General features: G+C 39.8%; 1 protein-coding gene across 1 annotated transcript in view; it reads right to left on the minus strand.

Moving 5' to 3' along the window:
* The window catches only part of TRIM58 (tripartite motif containing 58), a 57,305-nt gene that overhangs the window by 10,989 nt on the left and 28,163 nt on the right, over positions 1–18,153 (minus strand). Inside the window, exons 2-5 of the mRNA XM_070586836.1 lie at positions 8,541–8,595; positions 4,882–5,033; positions 3,372–3,609; positions 746–1,369 (exon numbers count right to left, since the gene is read on the minus strand). Coding sequence (XP_070442937.1) covers positions 746–1,168 — 423 coding nt within the window. The 5' untranslated portion in view covers positions 1,169–1,369; positions 3,372–3,609; positions 4,882–5,033; positions 8,541–8,595. The remainder of the gene's footprint in view (positions 1–745; positions 1,370–3,371; positions 3,610–4,881; positions 5,034–8,540; positions 8,596–18,153) is intronic.

Consider the following 18,153-nt stretch of genomic DNA (forward strand, 5'->3'; position numbering starts at 1 on the left):
GGGAGAATTCTATTTACAGAGTTTCACCAACGTTACTTTTGGGGGCCAAATACTCCAGGATGAGGCACCTCTTCATTGAATATGCTCACATTATAAGTTCCCAGATATTCGTTGAATATAGAACTGGCCTGTGCACTTAGCTGCTGGATTCCCACTTCAGGGTACACACGCACTGAAAGGCTTTAAATGTGAACATAGCCGTGTGCCCACTCAGAAGCTATTCTTAACAAATGCTCAAACCCAGAGTTATTTTGGTAACAATTTTAACGTAAGATGAACACCATGAAAAAGCAAGCTATTATACAAATGATAGTTATTAGTTTACTGTAAAAAATGTACACCTGAACCAAGAACCAATTGGACAACACAGCCCTCCATACCAGAGCTCCAGCCGTAGCATCCAGACCATCAGCATCAGGATAAATGAGACCAGCATAAAATTAAGGACCAGGGAAGGCTTCGTGGGAGAGGGGGCCAGTCTAAAACAATGAGTGAGTCTGGGCTTCTGAACAGGAGTTCTAAAAAGGGGGTTACCGCGGAGCAAAGTCAAGCAGACCTCAACTTGAATGTGAGCTGAGGGAGGCGGGCGCAGAGCTATTCAGATCAGGTGACATCATTTGGTTCTGTCTCTGGGCAAGGCACTTAACACCTCTGGCTCAGCTGCTCCTCTGTTAAAGTAGCATTTCCGGACCCCGAATCAGGGACCTCCACCCCTGCCCTGCGGAGCGCTCGCAGCGGCTCTCACCTGGTAGCACCTGGCGGCCTCCTGCAGCGGCTTGGTGTGGTGGCTCCTGTGCTCAGGGGTGGTGTCACAGATCCAGCACAGCGCCACCTGGTCCTCCTCGCAGAAGCAGCTCAGCTCCTCGCCATGCCGGGGGCAATGGCGCACCCCGGCGAGCCCGGCGCCCAGCCCCAGCTGCCGCACGCTGTCCACCAAGCTGGCCAGTTGCCTGTTGGGCCTGAAGCTGTCCATCCCAAAGGGACCCCGGCATTGCGGACAGGCATACAGGCCACCCTGCGTGCTGTCCGACTTCTCGCAGAACTCGGAGATGCACCTGAGACAGAAGCTGTGGCCACAGTCCACGCTGACCGGGTCCTGCAGGAAATCCAGGCACACAGGGCACCTGGCCTCCTCGCGCAGCCGCTCGCCGGGCGCCTCCGAGGCCATGGCCAGCAGGGCCTCGCCTGGCCCAGCCGATAGCTGCTCTGCCTTCCCCAGCTACCCACGCTATCTCTCCTCGTGGTCTGGCACAGAAGGGAGGAACCCCAGAGCCTCAGGAGAAGCAGGCACAGGACGGGTTTTATCCTCTGGCTCGGCTTCAAGAGTCCAAATGAGCCACTCCCGGTGAAAAGTTACAACTCAGACACCCTAAACCACAAGGATAAAATTAACATTCTCGGAACCCTGGCCTCCCAGGAAACAACATTTCTAACGAAATCTTTCATAGTGCACCTTAACGGAGCCTCTACTCTCTTATTTTCACTGTTACTAAATTTGGAGAATTGCTGAGCTCCTTCCCTCCATAATTTTCTGAATTCCCCTCCCCCCCAGCCCGTGGCCTTCTCCTCCTCATACAGCATGATGATTTCTTAAGATCTTTTTCCAAACTTCAGTTTTTCTACCTCCTGTTAATTAGCTCATGACAAAGAAATGAGTAGATGAGTTGATAAGGAGCTGCCTGAATAGATGAGTGCATAATAATGATAAGTCTGTAGGCAAGCAACAATTCAGAACATTTAAATAAACATCTGGCCCTGTTCCGTGAGGGCCTTAGAATGACTGCATACGTGTTATGATTGTTGTAGAGCGTATCTGGCAGCTGACAAAGCTGTAAGCTAAAACACTTGTTAGATGGAATAATTCAAGCATAGCCCATCAGTGCAGCTGCGCCTTTTGAAATGGGAGAGGCTGAGAGAGACATAGGAGGGAGCAAGGTGATTTGACAGAGAGGATGTGATTCCTTCTCAGGATGAGTATGATGAGGTCACTAGGTCCTCCGGAAGGTAGACAAGTGCCGGGAGAATCTGTCATCAAGCAAAATGTAATTTCCATTTTGCTGAATTTGAGGTGGTGATGGGCATGCCTGTGGCAAAGCGTTCAGTCTGTCCCTTGGCACGTTTGTTAGTAGCTGGAGTCTCAGACACAAGAGTGAGCAAGAGACATAGGACCCAGCTCTCAAGGAGCCTTAAGATCCATCAGGAGAACTCATACAATTACAAACTAACTGGGAGAAAGGGCACTCACCCATGCTGCAAGATTGTAATAGAGGACTCTGAACTAGCCCATGGGGTCAGGGTTGGGCCCTTGGAGGTCTCCCAGCTAACAACTGAAAGGTGAGTACAAGCTGCAAGCAGGAAGATGACATCTAGCAGGTGGGACAGCCAGAGGGCACAGAGAACACAAAATGAATTGTGGCAAGAGGGAGCAGGATGTGCCTCAATGAGTGAGGCTGGCCAGGCAAGCTGGTGTACGGGGCCAGATGAGGACGAGTGGCAGCAGATAAGAAAGGCGAGGACAGATGACTCAGATCCTGGTGGCTCATGTGAGGTTTGTGGGTCCTTATTCTAAGGACAAGGGTTTGGCCTGGAGCTTTGTAGGAAGGCAGGGTCTAAAGGGTTTTGAGGCCATCTGATGAAAGGTTAGGTGGATAATTAAGATGGATTCTTTGAGACGAAACAGAGACAGGTATGAGCAAAACATCAAAGACGTGAAGCTAGAAAAGCAAGCAAAAGGGCAGAGGGCTCCTCAACAGAAAAGGAGACCCTGGCCTCAGGCTGAAGACTGTGCCACTTGCTAGCTAAGGGGCTTTAGATGAGTCTGTGTCACCTTTCTGTGCCAAATTTCCTCTAAAACACAGAGATCTTGTTAGTGCCACTCAAACAGGGCCATTCGGAGGATTACATGAGCTAACAGATATCACATATTTGATACAGGTCCAGGTATGTAGTGAGTGTATTTAATTGAAGAAAAAGAGAAGAAATAGCAAAATGAATGGAAGAATAGTGAGACAGAATGTAAGCTACATTAGGACAAGAAGACTTTCTTTCTATTTTGTTCAATGCTGTATGCCCAGTACCTTGAAGAGTGACTGGCGCATATGGGCATGCAATAAATACTACTTGAATAAATAAGTGAATAAATAAACAGAATCAGTATAGTTTATCCTAGAAGCTAGAAAGGAAAGAATTTCAAAGATGACCATATTATGTCAAATGTGAAATTAATATTTTTCTACATTTTACATATATAATTTTGCTTGTTTATATCACTGCGACTCTCAAAGAAGCTAGAACACATTTTTGTTTTATTTGGAGACACAATAAAGCAATATATTTGCTCAAATGTATGGACAAATTGATAGACAGCTCACCTGAATGTGGATTTCCTAGTATCTAGGAGGTTAAGAGGAGGTTACTGGCTTCTGGTGTAGGGGTCACAGTGTTTTCAGGAAAGTGAGTTGAAGTGGGTGAGCTGACATCAGATGACACTTCTTCCCCGACTGGTTCTGGGATCACTGAGCTTAAGCTCTGTTTTGTCTCCAGCGTTGGTAGGCTAGGAATGAGGTCGGTGCCACCGTTCTTAGAAAACAGATTTTCCTTACAGCCCATCTGTGCAAGTAAGTAGTGGCCTGGGTTATAACTGGATGTTGTTCTATTTACAAAAACTTTGTGAAGTGGCTCCCGGGGCAATTTCTTGTTTAACAGGGGTGGTCTAACTTAAATTTGTATTTTCTCATGATCTTTATTTTGAGGTGAATAAAACACCTCTGTGTTTGTGCTGATAAACCACTTTTTGACGTACCTCCTCCTGATCTTACCCCGACTCCATCGTCTGACTCATTTGCAGGTTGCAAAGTTGCAGATCTTTTAGCTAATCCCCTCGTCCCCCACGACCCTCCTCCTCTAATATTCGTCTCCATGTGTGTCTTGTCTTCCCTGACAATATGGGATTCTCCATCCTCTGACCATTCCTCCCCGCTCACCTTCCCTAACTTCTTTGGCATCGTGGCTTTGGGCTCTTGAAGCTGTTTCTTCACGGCATCTATACTTCCTTTCCTAGCCTGAGCCCTTTTTACCAAGGCTCTAGCTCTCTACAGCCACATCCTTTGCCTCAGCTTTGGGGATTCACCATCTCCCATCCCCCAGCTCAGCACACTCCACAATGAAAATAAAAACAGCCAGCACAAAACTCAAAAGCAACAACCACTGACGCAGCACTTTCCTTCCTATCTGTGGTTTTTAAAAGGCTCTCTGTTGGTTCTCATATCAGCAGTTGAACCCTGCATTTTTATTTTTTCTTTTTCCCCAGAGACTATATTGGTGGTTCATTGAGCAAAGGCTGTCTCAAGTTCTCTGTGGGCACAGTCTCAGCTTTCCCTGGCTGGATATGGGGCGCCCACACAGCAGCAAACCTCTGTGCTTCCGTGGAAAGGGTTCAGAGAGAAAGCTTGAAGCAGGGAGGACCCGTTGTGACTGTGAGGGAGAACCAACGGTCTCCAAGAGACTGATTGGTCCAGTGGGACCAATGCTGGCCTTTGGCTTCCTTTCCACGCACAAGAGCATGTGCATGTTAACAAAGGTAGATTTATGTAGCAATGTTACATTTTGGGTGATTTACATTAAAGTTTTCCTTTAAGTAATTTGAAAGATTCAAGAACAAGAATGCATCCTGTTCATATTTTTATTCCAAAGTCCCTTCACTCTGGGCCTGCACAGAGTAAGGACGCAGTATAACTTCTAGAATAAATTAAGAAATACAATTTCCCAAGTGAAATTTGCAATCACTCTCTGAAGGAGGAGTTATAAGCCCCATTCGTATATCAGACAAGAGACATTCAAGAGTTGACCAAATGCAGTGAGCAAAAATGAACTTTGCCTTACATTTCAAGGTGTAGTGTTCCATGATGCTCCTGGTGTGATCTGCAGACCAGCACAGGAATCTAATTCTTCCTTCAATAGACCATTTTAGGAGTCAGGCACCAGACGTCAGACTCAAAATGCAGAGCTAATTAAGAGCCAAGAGCTCACTCCAGCTGCAGGGAAGAACTGGCATGTGGACAAAATAATGGCACAGAGGAAGCACATATTACTGGGTACGCTCACAAGGATGGACAATGGGGACAACCAGAATGAAGATATCGTGTGAGAATGTGCAGAAGAAGGGGTCTGAGAAGGTTCTCAAAAGAACTGCTATTGGAATACAGTGTCCAGGGAGGCCTGGAATTGCCAGTTTGCTTCCGGAGTTCTAGCAGAATTCAGTCAAAGCAGATAGCACGTGCAAAATCCAGCAGGGGACAAAAGAATGCTGTGTCTTGGAACCTCCCGAAGTTTGGTATGGCTCCTGCTCAGATTGTAAGTGGGGAAAGACTAGATAATTATCAATTTTACATGCTATGCAAAAATGTTTAGATTTTTAGTGGCAGGTAATGGGTACCAATGACAGATTTTCAATGATCTTCACTGGATGTGATTTCCAGGCCCTGCTGTTGTCTTTCCCGGTGGTTTGGGTATTGAAGCCCTATGGGTCACTGGTAGTAGAGGCTTTGGCCATCCTTAGGGATGCTGTAATCTGACTGGGGGAATGGGAGGAAATGGAACAGCAAAGTTGTGGGGTTTTCTGCCAACTTCTAAAGGCAGCCCAAACTTAACTGCTTTTGCATAGATCCCATTGTTCTCTCTGATAAATAGAAAAAGAAAACATTCTAGGCCTCTCTGGCCACTCGTCCAAGCAAAGCCTATGAAGGGTTCTCCAATGAGTTTGCGGTGATATCTCAACTTCCTGTTCTGTCTCTATTGTATGTATAATACATGGGAGAAAGGCACAGAGGCATTTCTCCATGTATATAGACTTTCACGCATCCACAATGAATGGTCTAGTATGGAATCCAGTGTTTCATATCGTGCTATTGTTATAAATCAGTTTGATAGGAAATATGGATTGGCACTCAGTGCTAATATGCATACCCATGCTAAGAATGTCTGTGAATTCAAGGGTCTCCTACAAACACACCACTACAGCATGAGGTAAAAAACATGTCATAAGAGAGGATTTTTTTCTGCCTTCTATAAGACTTACAGGATGGGCAGGCACATATTTATTATACTGATTGGTGGCAGGGTAGGAGGGAAATCAGTAACAATTCATGATGATATTTGAAGAGGGTTTCCTCGGAGAGCAAACAGCAGGAGGCAAAGCACTCCATAAAAAAATTTACAAAGGTTAGTCTTATTTTCTTTGTAGAAATGAATGCATTTTTAAAGTTTTAAGTAAAGAAGGTATATGATAAGAACTTGGCCCTCTGTAAGTAAAATTTCAAAAAAATTTTTTAAAAAGGTAAGGTAAAACTCGTTTGAAAAGAGATCTCCCTACATGAACAGGGTGGTATCAGTCTCAGCTGCTACACCCAACACTCTCCCCAGCCTTGCTGAGCTGGGCCCTCCTTGCCCGCATCATCACTTCTGTGGGGGGAATTCTCTTCAGGGCAGGTGTTAGATCTCTTCCTCGTTTGTCTCTCTTGCTAGCTGCTGAATCACCAGCAGGATCAGAAACCTGACATCACTCATAAAAACATTTGCTCATTGCTTTTGATGCCCCTTTGAGCTTGATTCCACTACCATAGCAACTGCAATTCCCAGAATTGCCCTGAAGACAGTGCACTATGGTGGAAGACAAATGGATTTGAAGCAGAAATCAAACACCTGTTTGAACTTCATTCAAACACCAGTTTGATATGAAATATGGCGACTTCCTCTCCATTAAGTCTTATAGAAAGCAGAAAAAAATCCTCTTTTATGACTTTCTTTTTTCTCATGCTGTAGTGGTGTGTTGGTAGAAGAGCCTTGAATTCACAGACACTCTTAGCATGGGAATCCATATTAGCACTGAGTGCCAATGCATATTTCCTATCAAACTGATAGGTTATTTATACCATATATACTCCTTATGTGACCTTGGTGAATTTTGTAAGCCTCTCTGCCTATGTTCTCATGGGTAAAATGGATCCTTTTATAAGGCTTATATAGGATATTGTGCATGGAGAGTCTGGCAACTAATTTGTATTCAACAAATGCTTGCCCAAACCCCTCACTCCTCAATCACATAATGCCCCTGAGAGAAAGGGTGTCAATCTTTGTTCAGTTGTGTGCAGGGGCTAATTGTTCTGAAGTTTCCTTATCTCCATTGTGTACTCCACATACAGATGTTCAGAAATGAAGATTTTCTTCCTAATTATATATCAGGATGCTTATTAAGGTAATAACAAATTATCTGCTAATTTCAAGATGCAGGTGTTTTGAAAAAATAATCAGTGATTCCTGGATTGGTTATTTATTTTCTGTGGCTGGTTGTTTCAGTTACTTCACAAGCTTTAGTCAGTTACTTGATTGTAGACAGCAGTTTTAAATTATAAAGAACCATCTTGCTCAAGTTTGCCCTTGGATATTAAGGAATTCTAAAATTACAATATCATCAATCACTCATGCCTTATACTCATAATGGCCCCACCACATCATATAAATACATAGAAAATGCAGCAAGCAATGGGATGTAATGTTTAAATAGTCCTCATTCTTACTTTATAAGAAAATTAAAATAAAGATAAAATATTTGAAAATTACCAGAAATCAGTTAGATTGCTGAAATTAGAATTCTGCCTCTATGCATCGTATATCAAGTCTCCACCAGTGATAAGCAATGATAAGGCATTAGAATGGGTTTTGAGAGAGATGATGACTCGTCTTTGAAAATAAAACCCTATGATTAATGCATCCTGGAAAATCCCCTTCTCGCTGTCCCTCTACAGAAGTAATATCTATGCTGACAGAGTTGAATTTAGATTTTGTCAAAAAACTATGCCCCTAAGTTAATTCAAAGTAACTTCTGTCTATGAAATCATAGACTTAAATTTTTTAAAATACTTGGATGTCTATCCTATCTATTGAATAATTATTTCCTTATTTAATACCTAACAAAGTGATCATTTTCCTTGTGTTTGAACAACATAAAAAATGAGTTTTAGAATTTCCTTCTTTTCATTGAACCAAAATATCTTCTCCTAAAAACGCTGCCTATTAATGGCATTTCTACTTTTACGGTGAAATAGAGCAATTTTAATTTCTCTTGTGAAATTATTTAATACCTCCTGTATAATCGTCCATATTTATCTTCTCCAAATCCAGTGAAATACCTCCACTTCTTTTTCATTACTTTTCTCTTGGCATGATTCTAAAACCTCACAACATTCTCCACTGAGCATGCGCCACGTTATCTAGGAGCTTCTCAAGCACAGCCCTCAAAAGCAAAGGCAGTATGCTGTAGGAAGGCTGCAGATAAAGTAGTCTGTTCCCATACTTACTGTGTGAGACTTCTATCAGTTTAAATACACTTCCTTCCCCTTCATTATTTTGTAAACAAGTATATTTGGTAAGGCAGTGCTCTACCACTCTCTGCCTAGAGAAGCAAGAAAAAGCTGTGTATACAAAGATGGCCTCTATGGTGTCACAGTTACCTTGAGCTGGGTGAACTTGAGTGAATCACTTACTTTCTAGGCTTCGATTTTCACTTTTGTAGATTGACACTCAACATGTAGAGCTATTCTGAAGGTGAAATAAAGGAATTCATGTAAAACACAAAGCATGTGATTCCAACTAAATAAATGTTCAAGAATTCAGGGCTATATTATTATAATAAAACCACCATTACTTTGCACTTACAATGAAGTTAAATTGTTATTACAATGAAATACTATCACTTCTCTTTAATTGAAATGACTTTTAGTAATATTTTGTTAGACTTAAAGTTACTGGTAAACATCTGGATTTTTCAAATAACCGATAAAATCACAATGATAAATAATAAAGGAACTTAGAATTTCTCTGTGCACCGGTAAATGAATTAATCATATGCCTCTGAAAAAAACTTAAAAGCCAACTCTACTGGGAAATACAAAAGAGAAATTTAAAAATATTATTTCTAGATGAAAATTTGAATATTTAAAAATATCTGTAAATTTGGTTTGATATGATACACATAAATGGATGTTTATTTTTTATGCATCAGCATAATTCTTAATTAATATGCAATAAACTATACTAAAAATAAGTTTATAATGCTTGAAATGAAAAATCAATAACAGGATTCTTGCTGAACTATAAAATAAAATACTCAGCAAATGCCCTAACTGAACATTCCTTAGGATATATTGTATATTGCATTATTAGAAGCCAGGGTGCTCGTGGGAAATAAAGGCTACTGGAAAAAATACCCAAGTGAAGGTATCCATTTGTAGGTTTCTAAGAGTCTGTATTATTAATACTGTTTGAAACTTACAAATGTATACCATGGCTTGTAATTTACATATTTGATGATATATGTTTTTAATCATCATTAGGCACCTCACTCTTAGAGGCAATATTTATCCACCTTTCCTATAATATCTTCTTGCCACAGAGAAGAGACACCCATCCCTGTCACCACATGAATGAGTATTAGAGGAATGCTTCCTGGCGCGCCCTAGTGACCATAGCTTGCTCTTGCTGGGTTGCTTAGCTGACTTGTGAAGCTTGATGCTTTCTGGTTGTGGCTATGTATATTGTTCATGCTCCCTGTGCTCTCTTGCTGGCTCTTCCTCATGTGTAGGCAGTGATGGTCTTGGTAGCCTGGGCACCCTCTCATCTCTATGTATCCAGCTGTGGCTGATGTGTACAGATTTTCCGTTATTTCTGAAGCCGTCAGAGAATGTGGATGCATAATCTGCTTTGCAGGCCTTATCATGCCTCTTGTTTTCTTTCTGAAAACAAGCAGGAATTACAAGATCTAGATTTCAGATCAAAGATGAAGAGCCCACTCCAAACTATGGACTATTACACAGTCCATAAACAGTGTTTAATTATTTTTTTCAAAATTTAATAGGATGAGAAAAGATCTATGATGGAATTAGCTGTAAAAATAACTGCTAAAAAAAGCTAAGATTCAGGCTATGTAAAATGAGCTGCAAAAAAAAAAAAGGAGTTATAGGCTATCCAGTATTAATCCAATTACACTACCCCATACGTGGGACACACAAAAAAAGTTTGTAAGGCAAGATATCAGGTGTCAAACTCTGAGAGACAGTACTGTAGTTCCCACCCCCAAGTAACTTGGATATCCTTTTTTCAGTTTCTTTTTGCTGAGGAAGATTTGCCTTGAACTAACATCTGTTGCTAATCTTCCTCTATTTTGTTTGTGGGTCACTGCCACAGCATGGCCGCCAACAAGCGGTATAGGTCTGCCCTGGGAACGAACCCAGGCCACTGAATCAGAGCACACTGAACTTAACCACTAGGCCAATGGGTTGGCCCCTCTATAGCCACTTATTTTCTATAAGCACTATGGCTTCTGATAGTACAAAATGCAATGTACCCCAAGGAACACTCAATTATGGCTATTTACTGTGTATATTATGTCATAGTGGTTTCTCACTTAAAACACTACAAACTAATTTTTGACTATACTTTATTGCATGTTAATTAAGAATTACATTGGTGAATTAAAAGTAAACATCCGGAGTGACGTTGGTGACATGGTGGGGTGAGCTCACCCGGGACTCTCTCCCCTCCAGAGTACAACCAAGAGGAACAACTGAATTCCAACCAAAAATTCCTAGTGGCACAGAGATCGTCGGAGACCCACAGCAGCCAGATGATGGAGGGCGGAGAGGCTGGAGCCGCCCTCGGAGGAGCTGGAAGGGGATAAGAGAGAGCTTCGCTCCCTCCCCTAGAGACTGGGATCGCTGCCATGGTTGAGGGAAGGTGTGGGTGAGGGGCCGCATGTCCACAGGATCGTCCAGGACTCCCACCACCTGTGCAGTGGAAACCCTCTAATGGGGGAAAGCTTTCACGTGGGGGGACCCCATCAAGCCAGGGCCCTGGGAAACCAGAGAGCGAGTGCTGAACAGAATCTGGGTCTGCGCACGAGAGAAAGTGTCCCTCCTTCCCCAACCTGCTCTGCATGCCGCCATAGCAACTGAAGGCCACGGGCTCAGAAAACGAAGCTCTCAACCCCCATCTAGTGGAGACAGGCTGTACCTGCAATTGAATAATAGCATCATGTGCAAAAACCACTCCTCTACCATCCAGCAATTTATAAAAGCTCCAGACCAAAAGGAAAACAATAAAAACACAGAATTATGTCCTGAGGACTTGGAAATAGGTAAACTAAGTGAAAATGAATTCAGAATAGCTATCATCAAAAAACTCAATGAGGTAAAGGGAAATATAGAGAAACAAGTCATTGAGTTCTGGAGTTACTTCACAAAAGAGATTGAAAATATAAAGAAGAATCAATCAGAAATACTAGAGATGAAAAATACAATGGATCAGATAAAACAGAATACGGATTCCCTGAATGCCTGTGTAGACACCATAGAGGAGCAAATTAGCATAATCGAAGATAGACAGGCTGAATGGCTCCAGACAGAGGAAGAAAGAGAACTAAGAATTAAAAAAACTGAAGAAAATTTCAGAGAACAGCTGACTCAATGAGAAAATGCAACTTAAGAATCATCAGAATTCCTGAGGGCGTGGGAAAGGAAAATGGACCAGAAAGTGTGCTCAACGAAATAATAGAAGAGAACTTCCAAAATCTAGGGATTGAGGGAGAAATGTGTGTGGAGGAAGCTTTCAGATCTCCTAGATTTGTCAAGGTAAAAAGACCTACTGCAAAGCATATAGTAGTAAAAATGGCAAAAATGAATGACAAAGAAAGAATACTCAGGGCAGCAAGGCAGAAGAAAACAACCTACAAAGGAACCCCTATCAGACTCAGCAGATTTCTCTACAGAAACCTTACAAGGTAGTAGAGAATGGAATGACATATTAAAAACTTTAAAGGATAAAAATATTCAGCCTAGAATACTCTATCCAGCAAAAATATCCTTCAGATATGAGGGAGAAATTAAATCTTTTCCAGACAAACAAAAGCTACGGGACTTTGCAGCCAAAAGACCTCCACTACAAGAAATCCTCAAGAAGGCTCTCATACCTGAAAAAGAAGAAACAAAGCCCTAAATCAGCTTAAAGAAGGAAATAATAAAAATCAGAGCAGAAATAAATGACATAGAGTCTAAAAAGACAATAGAAAGAAATCAATGAAATCAAGAGCTGGTTCTTTGAAAAGATAAACAAAATTGGCAAATGTTAGGTACACTCACCAGGAAAAAAGGAGATAAAGCTTATAAAATCAGAAATGAAAGAGGAAAAATGACAACAGGCACTTCAGAAATACAAAGGACTATAAGAGAATACTATGAAAAGCTATACACAAAGAAATTGGATAATCTAGAAGAAATGGATAAATTCTTAGAATCATACAATCTTCCAAAATTGAATCAAGAAGAAATAGAGATTTTGAATAAATCAATCACCACTAAGGAGATTGAAACAGTAATCAAAAACCTCCAAAAAATAAAAGTCCAGGATCACATGGCTTCCCTGGTAAATTCTACCAAATATTCAAGGAAAACATAATGCATATCCTTCTCAAACTCTTCCAAAGATTGAAGAGGAGGGAAGCTTCCTAGATCAAGCTAGGAAGCCCCAACATTACTCTGAGACCGAAACAAGAGAAAGAAAAAAGAAAGTTGCAGGCCAATTTCATTGATGGAAATTACTGTGAAAATCCTCAACAAAATACTAGCAAATCTAATACAAAAATATATTAAAAAGATCATACACCATGATCATGTGGGATTTATTCCAGGGATGCAGGGATGGTTCAACATTCACAAATGAATCAATGTGATACACCACATTAACAAAATGAAGAATAAAAATCACATGATCTTTTCAATCAATGCAGAGCAAGCATTTGGCAAAATACAGCATATATTTATGATAAAAACTGAATAAAATGGGTATAAAAGGAAAGTACCTCAACATCATAAAGGCCATATATGACAAACCTACAGCTAATATCATACTCAATGGAGAAAAACTGAAAGCTATCTCTTTAAGAATAGGAAGAATACAAGCATGCCCACTTTCACCACTCCTAATTAACATAGCATTGGAAGTGCTAGCCTGAACAATCAGGCAAGAAAAAGAAATTAAAGGGATGAAAATTGGAAAAGAAATGAAACTGTCACTATTTGTAGATGACATGATTTTATATAAAGAAAATCCTAAAATATCCACCAAAAAAACTTTAGAAATAATAAATGAATACACTAAAGTTGCAAGATAAAAAATTAATGTACAAAAATCAGTTGCATTTCTACACACTAACAACAAAGTAGCATAAAGAGAAATTAAGAACACCATCCCATTTACAATTGCAACAGAAAGAATAAAATACATAGGAATAAGCTTAACCAAAGAAGTGAAAGATCTGTACACCAAAAACTATAAAACATTGTTGAAAGAAATTGAGGAAGACACAAAGAAATGGGAAGATATTCTGCGCTCTTGGATTGGAAGAATTAACATAGTTAAAATGACATTTCTCCAAAGAATAATATACAGGTGGCCAAGGGGTACATGAAAAAATATTCAACATCATTAACTATCAGGAAAACGCAAATCAAAACTACAATGACCAACAACGAAAAAACCAATAATCCAATTAAAAAATGGGTAAAAGTTCTGAACAGAGGTCTCACCAAAGAAGATATATGGATGGCCAACAGGCATACGAAAAGGTGCTCAATATCACTAGCTATCAGGGAAATGCAAATCAAAACTACAATGAAATATCACCTCACTCTGGTCAGAATGGCTATAATTAACAAGACAGGAAACAAAAAGTGTTGGAGAGGATGTGGAGAGAAGGGAACCCTGGTACACTGCTGGTGGGAGTGCAAACTGGTGCAGCCACTATGGAAAGCAGTAGGGAGAATCCTCAGAAAGTTAAGAATAGATCCACCATATGATCCAGCTAGTCCACTGCTGAATATTTATCCAAAGAACTTAAAAACACAAATGCATAAAGATACATGCACCCCTATGTTCATTGCAGCATTATTGACAATAGCCAAGACTTGGAAGCAACCTAGGTGGCCACCAAAGGACGAATGGATAAAGAAGATGTGGTATATATACACAATGGAATACTACTCAGCCGTAAGAAATGATGAAATCCAGCCACTTGTGATAACATGGATGGACCTTGAAGGTATTATGCTGAGTGAAATAAGTCAGAGGGAGAAAGTCAAATACCATATGATTTCACTCCTAAGTAGAAGATAAAAACAATGACAAACAAACACATAGCAAAGGAGATTGCATTGGTGGTTACCATAGGGGAAGGGGGTAGGGGAGAGGGCAAAAGGGGTGATTAGCCTCACATGTGAGGTGATGGACTATAATTAGTTTTTGGGTGGTGAACATGATGTAATCTACACAGAATTAGAAATATACTATGATGTACATCTGGGGAAAAAAAACTACCATAAGATATTACCTCAATCCCGTCAGAATAGCTATAATTAACAAGACAGGAAACAAGTGTTGGAGAGGATGTGGAGAGAAGGGAAATCTCATACACTGTTTATGGGAGTACAAAGTGATGAAGCCACTATAGAAAACAGTATGGAGATTCCTCAAGAAATTAAGAATAGAACTACCACATGATCCAGCTCTTCCACTGTGTGGTATTTATCCAAAGAACATGAAAACATGAATTCATAAAGATATATGCATCCCTATGTTCACTGCAGCATTATTGACAATAGCCAAGACTTGGAAGCAACCTAGATGCCCAACAAAGGATGAATGAATAAAGAAGATGTGGTGTATATACACAATGGAATACTATTCAGCCATAAAAAATGATGAAATCTGGCCATTTGTGACACCATGGATGGACCTTGAGTGTATTATGCTAAGTGAAATAAGTCAGAGGGAGAAAGTCAAATATAGTATGATCTCCCTCATAAATAGAAGACAACAACAACAACAAACAAAGACATTGAGACAAATATTGGTTTGTTGATTACCAGAGGGGAAGTGGGGCAGGAGGTGGGTGAAAAGGGTTGACCAGGCACATGTGTATGGTGATGGCTTGTAATTAGTTTGGGTGGTGAACATGATGTAACCTACACAGAAATCAAAATATAATGATGTACACCTGAAATTTACATAATGTTATAAACCAATTTTTCTGCAATAAAAAAAGTAGCAAGGCACCAGCAATCTCAGAGTTGCAAGCAAGACAAGGAGGGCACTGATGATGCCTCTGGCAAAAGCAGTTGTGTGAAAAGCTCAGGCTCTCAGATGCAACCAGAAGCAGCTCAGAACCAAAGTGAACAATTCCTTACCCAAATAAGAAATGTGTTTTTTACTACAAATGTGCCATCAAAGGAACAATTCATCAAGCACCATGAAGAACTGCAGTAACACAGCAGCACAGAAAGGAAATGACAACTTTCCAGAAACCAAGCTTAAAGTTATGGAAGACTGTGATCTGACAGAATAATTGAAAATAGCTGTCATAAAGAAACTCAGTGAATTACTAGAAAACTCAGAAAGACAGTTCAATGAGCTCCAGAATTAAATTAATGACAAGAAGGAATACTTCAACAAAGAGATTGATGCTCTAAAACAAACACCAAACTGATATTCTGGAACTGAAGAGCACAATTAATAAGAGTGAAAAACAAGTAGAAAGTATTGGAAAAAGAACAGACCCTATGGAAGAGAGAATTAGTGAGCTCAAAGATGGAAATCTAGAAATGATTCAAGTGGAAGAAGGGAAAGAACTACGATTTTTCAAAAATGGAGAAATTCTATAAGAAATATCTGACTCAACTAGGAAAGCAACATAAGGATAAAATGTACCCCAAAAGGAGAAGAGAGGGAGAAAGGAGCAGAGAATTTATTCAAAGAAATAATAGTTGAGAACTTCCCAATTCTGGGAAAGAAAAGGATATACAAGCACATGAAGTTAATATAACACCTAAGTATCTCAACACAAAAGACCTTATCCAAGGCATATTAAATTAAAACTGTCAAAAGTCAATGACAAAGAAAGAACATTAACAGTGGCAAGAGAGAAGAAAATACAAAGGAACCCCTACTAAGCTATCAGCAGATTTCTCAGCAGAAATTCTACAGGCTAGGAGACAGTGAAATGATATATTCAAAATATGGAAAGATAATAGCTACCAGTCAAGAATACTCTATCCCAAAAAAGTTACCCTTCAGATACAAAGGAGTAATAAAGCCTTTCTCAGACAAATAAAAGCTGGCGGAGTTTGTCGTCACTTGACTTATCTTCCAAGAAATGATGAAAGGAGACCTCTTACCTGAAACAAAACAGCAAAGGTATACAAAGCTTTGAGCAAGTAGATAAATAGACGGGCAGAATCAGAAAACTGCAACTCCATATCAGAATAGGTTAGAGAAACTTAATTATAAGGTTTAAAGGGAGATAAAGCATCAAAAATAACTATAACCACTTCAATTTGATAACAAACTAACAATTAAAAAAGGACAATTTACAATGATAAAAACATAGAAGAGAAACCTACATAGGCTAATGGAGTAAAGACACTTCAGCAGGAAAAGGACTCTCTCATCTATGAGATCTTTTATACAAACCTAATGGTAACCACAAAACAAAAATTCAGAGTAGAGTCACAAAACATTAAAAAAAGAGAAAACTGAGAAAAACTTCACAGAAAACCACCAAACTGAAATGCCAGACAGAGATACAAGGAAAAGGAAACAATGGAAATATAGAACCAGTAAAAAAAGAGAAATGGCAGTATTCAGCTCTCATATATCAATAATCATTCTATATATAAATGAATTGAATTCATCAATCAAAAGACACAGTGTGACTGGATGGATTAAAAAGATTCAAGAATTTGCTCCCTCCTGGAGACCCACTCAGCTCTAAAGATAAACACAGGCCCAAAGTGAAGGATTGAAGATGATGCTTCAAGCAAACGGCAATCAAAAGAAAGTGGGTGTATCTATATTTACATCAGAGAAAATTGTCTTAAAGCCAAAAAATATAGTAAGAGACAAAGAAGGACATTATATAATGAAAAAAGGGACTTTCCACCAAGAAGACATAACACTTATTAATATATGTGCACCCAACATAGGAGCACCAAAGTATATAAAGCAACTATTAACAGACCTAAAGGGGGAAATTGACAGCAATACAATAATAGTATGGGATTTTAACACCCCACTTACTTTAAGGGATATGTCATCCAGACAGAAAGTCAACAAGGAAACATTGGCCTTACAAGAAACACTAGGCCAGATGGACTTTATATATATATAAAACATTTCATCCAAAAGCAGTGGAATACACATTCTACTCAAAGTGCACATTCTACTCAAGTGGAACATTCTCAAACATAGACTATATGTTGGGAAAGAAAATAAGCCTTAAAAAATTTAAGAAGGTTGAAATTATATCAAGCATCTTTTTAACAACAATGGTATGAAACTAGAAATCAACTACAAGAAGAAAGCTGGAAATCAAAAATATGTGGAGACTAAACAAGCTACTAAACAACTATTAGATCAATGAAAAAAATCAAAGGAGAAATAAAAAAATAGCTGGAGATAAGTGAAAATGAAAACACAACATACAAAACATTAAGGCAGTACTAAGATGAGAGTATAGCAATGCAGGCCTACCTCAAGAAAAAAACAGCCCAACAACAAAAAAAACAACAATCCAATAAGAAAATGGGCAAAGAATCTGAACAGAGATTTCTTCAAAGAAGATATTCAGATCGCCAACAGGCATATGAAAAGATGCTCAACATCATTAGCTATCAGGGAAATGCAAATCAAAACTACAATGACGTATCACCTCACTCTGGTCAGAATGGCTATAATTAACAAGACAGGAAACAACAAATGTTGGAGAGGGTGTGGAGAGAAGGGAACCCTTGTTCACTGCTGGTGGCAGTGCAAACTGGTGCAGCCACTATGGAAAGCAGTTTGGAGTATCCTCAGAAAATTAAGGATAGATCTACCATATGATCCAGCTATTCCACTGCTGGGTATTTATCCAAAGAACTTGAAAACACAAAGGCATAAAGATACTTGCACCCCTATGTTCATTGCGGCATTATACACAATAGCCAAGACTTGGAAGCAACCTAGGTGCCCATCAAGGGACGAATGGATAAAGAAGATGTGGTATTTATACAC

This window comes from Equus przewalskii, chromosome 20 (assembly GCF_037783145.1).
Source record: "Equus przewalskii isolate Varuska chromosome 20, EquPr2, whole genome shotgun sequence".
In the NCBI taxonomy this organism is placed as follows: domain Eukaryota; kingdom Metazoa; phylum Chordata; class Mammalia; order Perissodactyla; family Equidae; genus Equus; species Equus przewalskii.